Source organism: Branchiostoma floridae, chromosome 12, assembly GCF_000003815.2.
Source record: "Branchiostoma floridae strain S238N-H82 chromosome 12, Bfl_VNyyK, whole genome shotgun sequence".
Lineage (NCBI taxonomy): Eukaryota > Metazoa > Chordata > Leptocardii > Amphioxiformes > Branchiostomatidae > Branchiostoma > Branchiostoma floridae.
Genome location: NC_049990.1, coordinates 11,642,729 through 11,649,215, shown reverse-complemented (window position 1 = coordinate 11,649,215; position 6,487 = coordinate 11,642,729). Strand labels below are relative to the sequence as shown.

Genomic DNA, 6,487 nt, shown 5'->3' with positions numbered 1-6,487 from the left:
CTTCGAAGAGGAAGGCCTTCGCACGAGCAGTGGAGTGTCCAACGACAGTCCCGTTGGCTCAGACTATAGAATGTCTGCGATCCAAACCAGCGGATTACATCATCGCTAACGAATGGGTCACATCAGACCCCATCTTCAGGTTTCCTCACGTCCCTGTCATTGATGGCACCTTCATCACAGAAGACCCTAAGACATCCATAAGGAGGGGAAACTTTAAGAAGTGCAGCCTCCTTGCAGGAGCCGTCAAAGACGAGGGCACGTTCTTCCTCATCTACGGAGCACCAGGGTTTTCCAAGCAAACGGAAAGTTTGATAAGTCGCTCTCAGTTCCTGGAGGGGGTGAAGATGTCCGTGCCAGAAACAAACTCCTTTGGTGTCGACGCCATAGCCTTTCAGTACACCGATTGGTTGAAGGAGAACGACGGCGTGAGCAACCGAGATGCCCTGGATGATGTTGTTGGAGATCACAACGTCATCTGTCCGTTAAACGACTTCGCACACGCCTACGCGTCATTCGGACAGGCCGTGTACAAGTACAGCTTCGAGCAGAGGGCGTCTAATCTGGTCTGGCCGAAGTGGATGGGAACACCGCACGGGTACGAGATAGAGTTTCAGTTCGGACTGCCTCTGGAACCCAAGAGGAACTACACACGTGATGAGGCCAACTTCAGCAGGAGGATGATGAGAAACTGGGCTAACTTTGCGCGGACTGGGTAAGTGTCTTTTTTTTACATAACAGGTAAACCTCTGTTTTGTAAAGCGAGTACAAGCTGCGTAAAATAGCACTGGGACAATTGCAAACCCTTCTACTCATTTTGATATGGGCTATGTGATTAACACCATGCTTAAGGTGTAGCATTCTTAAAACCAAGAACCGTTAGATTCTAAGTCAACAACCCTAGCCACAACATAACCACCTTGCCACCTAAGTTTTGTCTTTTGGCGACTTCTATTGAGTAAAATGACAATATTTATGCATAAATACTAACGTGTAAGAAAAATTGGATGGTAATAACACATCAAACACAATCATCACACCTCTCACAACGTAAAACATGACATATCGATATCGAATGAAAATGGAATAGCGGTACCCAATGACAGATATTCTATGGTGATACTTGTGAAAAGGTAGTGATATTTGAATACGTATATAGGATATATCAAGAAATACCTACATGTTACATCTCTGATCCAGCTTGCCCAAAATTCAGTCCAACTGAATTCTTGCCGGACCCATAGAAAGTGATGGACAAAATTTAAAAAAAAAAACGGTATGTAGAAAATTACTTTTTGACAATACACATTCTGTATATGAAATATTGAATAAATACCGATACTCATAACAGAATACTGGTAACATGTTTGCACCCACCAGTCTGTCAGTCCGTCTTATTCATTACATTTCATGGTAATCTATCAATCATAACCTCAATATATTACATACTAATCATTTCTCTTTGGAATTTAGATTTATAAATGAGTTCATCGACTTAGCTTTACGAGGCCTGACCCATCAGGAGTTATCGAGTCGTAATAAGTATGTTGTGATCAAAGAATGGCCCCACTTTGTCATCTTGTCGCCATCAGATGTCACCGTGGCGCCATCTTGACCTCACGTTTTGATGAGGTCACCATGAAAAGAAGACAAGTTTCATGTCTAACTGATCAATCTTTTATAGGTCATTAAAGATGGGAAATCATCTTATGATTAACTCAATCTCCACTCTTTTCAGTTCTCTTTCTTTATCTTTGTTCTCCTGATTATTCCTCTCTTTCACTCAATCATTTAGCCAATCATCCATTCATTCATTCATTCATTCATTCACTCACTCACTCATTCATCCATTCACTCATCCATTCATTCGTCAAAAAACACTATCACACCTATGCCTTTACTAGTTCAACTTGAAGGTTTGGTAAAATATATGATATCGAGTAATAAAATGTGTACATTATACATGAAATATATTTGAATTTAGATCAAATTGTGAAATATTATTTCATTGCTACCATTTACCACATACTCTTTACGGTCTTACGTGACACTTGCCTGCTTGCATGTTGTCTGCTTAGTGAGCAATAATGTACAGTCCCGAGCCATATATAATAGTCATGACTGCAGAAGACAGCGACAAACGACGGTTTCAGACTGTAGAATGTCTGGGGTTAATTAAACATACCGGGTGAGGGGATTTCGTGCTACCATCTGTGCATCAACTATGACAAACAGAGAAAAGAATCCTTCTTAAATCTTCACAATGTTTCACAAAAGAGCAGGGTTTTGATCCTTGAAACCACTTCAAGTTACGATATTTCAGGCTATAAATTTATGGTTCGTCAATAGAAATGATTTTACATTGATGTACGTTCTCCAGTGTTTCCAGATGCTGCACCGTTACCGATAATAATGGCTGCAGAGAATTAGGTTGATAGATTGTGCTTAAGCTGCTAAATTAAAATTTGTAGCAAGTACTTATACGATTACCTTTGGCAGTCTGACATTTTCTATCACACAAAGCACGTGCGTACACTGTTTAAGTCTGTGATAGACAACTCTAGAGTTAAGGCCCCCTCTCACTTGACGTGCGGCACGCTTGCGGCATTGCTGCGTTCGATCACTGCGACGCTGCGCCGCTAATTCCATCGATGTTGTATGCTACCCAAAAGGCGCCGCGCGCAAACCTATAACTGCCGCAGACGACGCGCGACGCTTTTTGAAAAGATAATTCGTTCCTTATGTGTCAAGATCCCTCAGCATCGTATCAGTGTGGCTGGAGTGCCGCTACGTGCCGGAACAATTCGCGGCCGTACCCCCACAGTGCCAAGGAACTATTTTGCCTATTGTACACCAAGAATCGAAAGTAAATATCATTTTATCACCGAAAAACTATTTTAGATGCATTTCTAATAATTTACAGCGGTTTTCGATCCAGTTAAAACACTGCGAATTCCAGAAAACTTACCTTGTATCCGTATTCAGAGTTAACTTAAAAATACATCTTTTGATTTATTTAATGGAAAGTAGATCGGTATTTTATACTTGAAAACAAAAAATAAGTAACTGGTTTATCGATTAACCTACGGATGTAGAGATAAAGGTTATCGTACAACGTTCAAAAAGAAATTATTTATGTTGGATGATAACGAGTTTGCGTTTGCGTTATAACGTTACAAGCTAATCATTGCTGGTAGCCTGCCACCGATAAAATACAAAATTGCAGTCATTCAGACCCATGGGCCATACTTTTCTCACTTTTTACAAATATGATAGACTTAGACATCAATAGGATGGCAAGCCATCCGCCGACAATGAAAATACTCAGCGTCATACAAAAAAAGTATGAAATATCAAACATTTTCATTTTAGAAATTTGCAAAATTGGCGAATAAACATATAAACATACATAATTACACATAACGTTACATGGTGCAAAACGTACACATCGAGTGAAATCTGGTATATGGTTCGTGTCCGTTCATTTGGGTCATTTCCTTTACTGTAAAAGTCTTTCAAGGTTATTTATAGCATATGTACCATATAATTCATTATCATAAGGGAAATCTTTTCATTATAAATCTCATTTTGGGGCATTCTCATCATTTTACGGTGATTTTTCATAAATTGACAACGCTGCAATTGTCAATAACATGTTCATTTAGTCTAGAAACGCAACAGTGCCGCACGTCAGTGTGAGTGCAAGACAAAATCGGTGAAATTAACACAACAGTGCCGCAGTGAACGAACGCAGCAATGCCGCAAGCGTGCCGCACGTCAAGTGAGAGGGGGCCTTAACCGATTTCTATTTTGATACCCAACACAATGGAATGGCGAATGAATATAAGCTAATGAATTTGAAGAATTCAATTGATCCACTCAAACAATTAGGTAAATTTACATTTCGGTTACAAATACAATATTGTCGAATGCTTTTGTGAAGTCCATTGATGAAAATATGAATCATATAGATTTTTTAGATAATTATGCGCCTTTATTTGACAAATTTCAACTTTTCAACAAAAAATGAGCTTGTTATATCCCTCTTCTCTCCCATAGATTAAACATACACATAATCCAATGCTTTTGTGAAATCTTGATCTACTGATGAAGATATGAATCAAGTTAGAAATAACTAAAATTTCTCTTTCAATCCCCAGCTCATGACAAATAATAGATTACTAAATTGGGTCAACTATCACTATTATGTAATCTACATTGTCCAATGCTTTTGTGACGTCTACCACGTCATGGTTGGGCAAATTCTTGATGGACTGATGAAAATGTGAGTCAAGCCCTAGTTAGAAATGACAGCATGGATGGGAGAGAGCTGCTGCATAATCTCATAACACAAGAACATACCAAGATGAATGATCCCCAGCAGAGTCCCCAATCCCGTGACAAACTGCCTTCACACGCTCCCATTTAGGCACGGGCTCGATCGATGCCACTTCAATCATGGAAACGAATCGCGTGTCCGGGAAGGATGAAAATGGATAAAATACTGCCATAAAATAAAGTACCAGCGCCGGGTGGGTCCCCTGCACGGGGCAACCGATCACAGCAGGAACAGAGGTTCTAAATTGTGCGAGCTATGGGCAATGTATCACACTAAAGCATCTCTCCACCCCTGTGAGAACACGGGGTCTTTGTGTAAAACCAGTACTACATAACTGTAACGTTAAGTATGATATATGTTTAGTTTTGTATACAGCATGCGGAGAAAGTATGGCACCTCTAAAATTGTAGATTGTCCTTTATGACTTTGTAAACTAATTGTATGATTGATAAAAATAGTGCTTTACTTTGTTACTCCTATAACAATGGGTTGTTACTAATAATAACGAATTGTAACTGTCTAGTTCAACATATCAAAGCAGGTTTTGTACTTTCCATGAGTCTTAAAAAGATAACGAGCATGAAAATAAAGCAATACAGAATAAACATAAGAATAGATACAGGCATTACACTTTGAGTGTTTATATCTGGACCACATTTTCCATTTACCAAAATCAAACTAAGTAGAACTTCCTTTTTTCACGTCAGATATGACCACAGGAATGATTACGATTTTAATTATTAAGTAACTAAGGAAAACAGTTTGCTCAGTTTTCAACCAATATAGTTTGCTAGATAGTTGTCGCTGCCTCGCATTGAGCATATATTTGCAGTCGGATATAGCTTAAAGTATATTTGCTCAAGTGTTATCGGTCTTAAAATAAACTGGCAATGTACTGAAAAACACTACATCGGCTTTACAACTAGGTGCCAGTATGTTGGAGTAATCGACGTCTCTGGAAGCTTCTCGACTCTAACTGCTAATTTTTCTTGACTATTTAAAAAAATAGTTGTTTGCAGGGCATAGATTATGCAAATAGATTTGTGAGCCAAATTGTCTATTTGTATCCGGTTCTATGTTTGGTGTGAGTTACCCAAAAGTGAGTTACCCAAAAGGTACTATTTTATCAATCAGTTGTTTTCATGTTAATCATTGCTGTTTGCATTCGTTTGAGAGACATGTCATTACAGGATTTTCTTTTATTAAGATCAACAGACTGACGTACCCATCTAGTATTCATGTCAAAAACGTCTTTGTGTTAAATGACAAAAAAGAAGCGTATGATAGATGTGTACTGATCAAAATCATTTATGCTGCTGCAAGGATATAAATAGCATAAGACAGATCAGTCGTACTTGAATGGGCTAACAGTAAGTTACTAATAATAACTCCGAATGACGTCTGTGTATTGTATGGGGGAGACAGGGGTAGAAACTCTTATATTCAGCTTTGGTACGTTAAATTCCACTTAAGAAGAAATCATGAAAAAGAGACAATGACTGCTTTCAGCCACATTTCCTTACCACACTGCCCCCACACGAGAATATGTATGCGGACAAACACACCGATGACAAATGACAACACCGAATGTTGTCCCGCCAAACACATGTCTTTATTTACATGTTAGTGCGGCAAATAGTCCCTTTATAATCACGTCTCTTCTGAAGATGTTGCTAAGCGTTGTTGACGTCATTGATCGTGGTGATTGCGACCTCTTGGCGTCTGGACCCACTCACGGTATCCCCCACTGGTACTGTGCTAATATAGCCGGGGGAAATTAATTTGGTGTTTCTGATTACGATCTTTGATATATATATTAGGATCGGTTGGTAGTAGCGTTGGTAACGGTATAGATATGGTCTAGGTCCAGAGGATCAGGTCCAGGTCCGGACTTAACTGTTTGTCAAAACTGAATGGGAGGTACGAAAAACAATGGTCCATTTCGCCACAAAGGAATCTCTGTTTGGTGGAGTATCCTGTTTTCATATAGACAACACTTACTGCCAATGTTAACTTATAAAGCAAGTTTGACAGTAGAGACTTGGCAAAAATGACTATCAACTTCGCTCTTGTTATTTAATTGGACCGGTAAGCCCCATGGCCAAGACACGTGACGCCTGCCGCTGTAGTGCCGAAATAACCTGTTCCTTT

General features: G+C 39.3%; 1 protein-coding gene across 1 annotated transcript in view; it reads left to right on the top strand.

Annotated features, from left to right (window-relative positions):
• The window catches only part of LOC118426982 (acetylcholinesterase-like), a 9,208-nt gene extending 8,492 nt beyond the window's left edge, over positions 1-716 (top strand). Inside the window, exon 3 of the mRNA XM_035836616.1 lies at positions 9-716. Coding sequence (XP_035692509.1) covers positions 9-716 — 708 coding nt within the window. The remainder of the gene's footprint in view (positions 1-8) is intronic.
• The last annotated feature ends 5,771 nt before the right edge of the window (positions 717-6,487 follow it).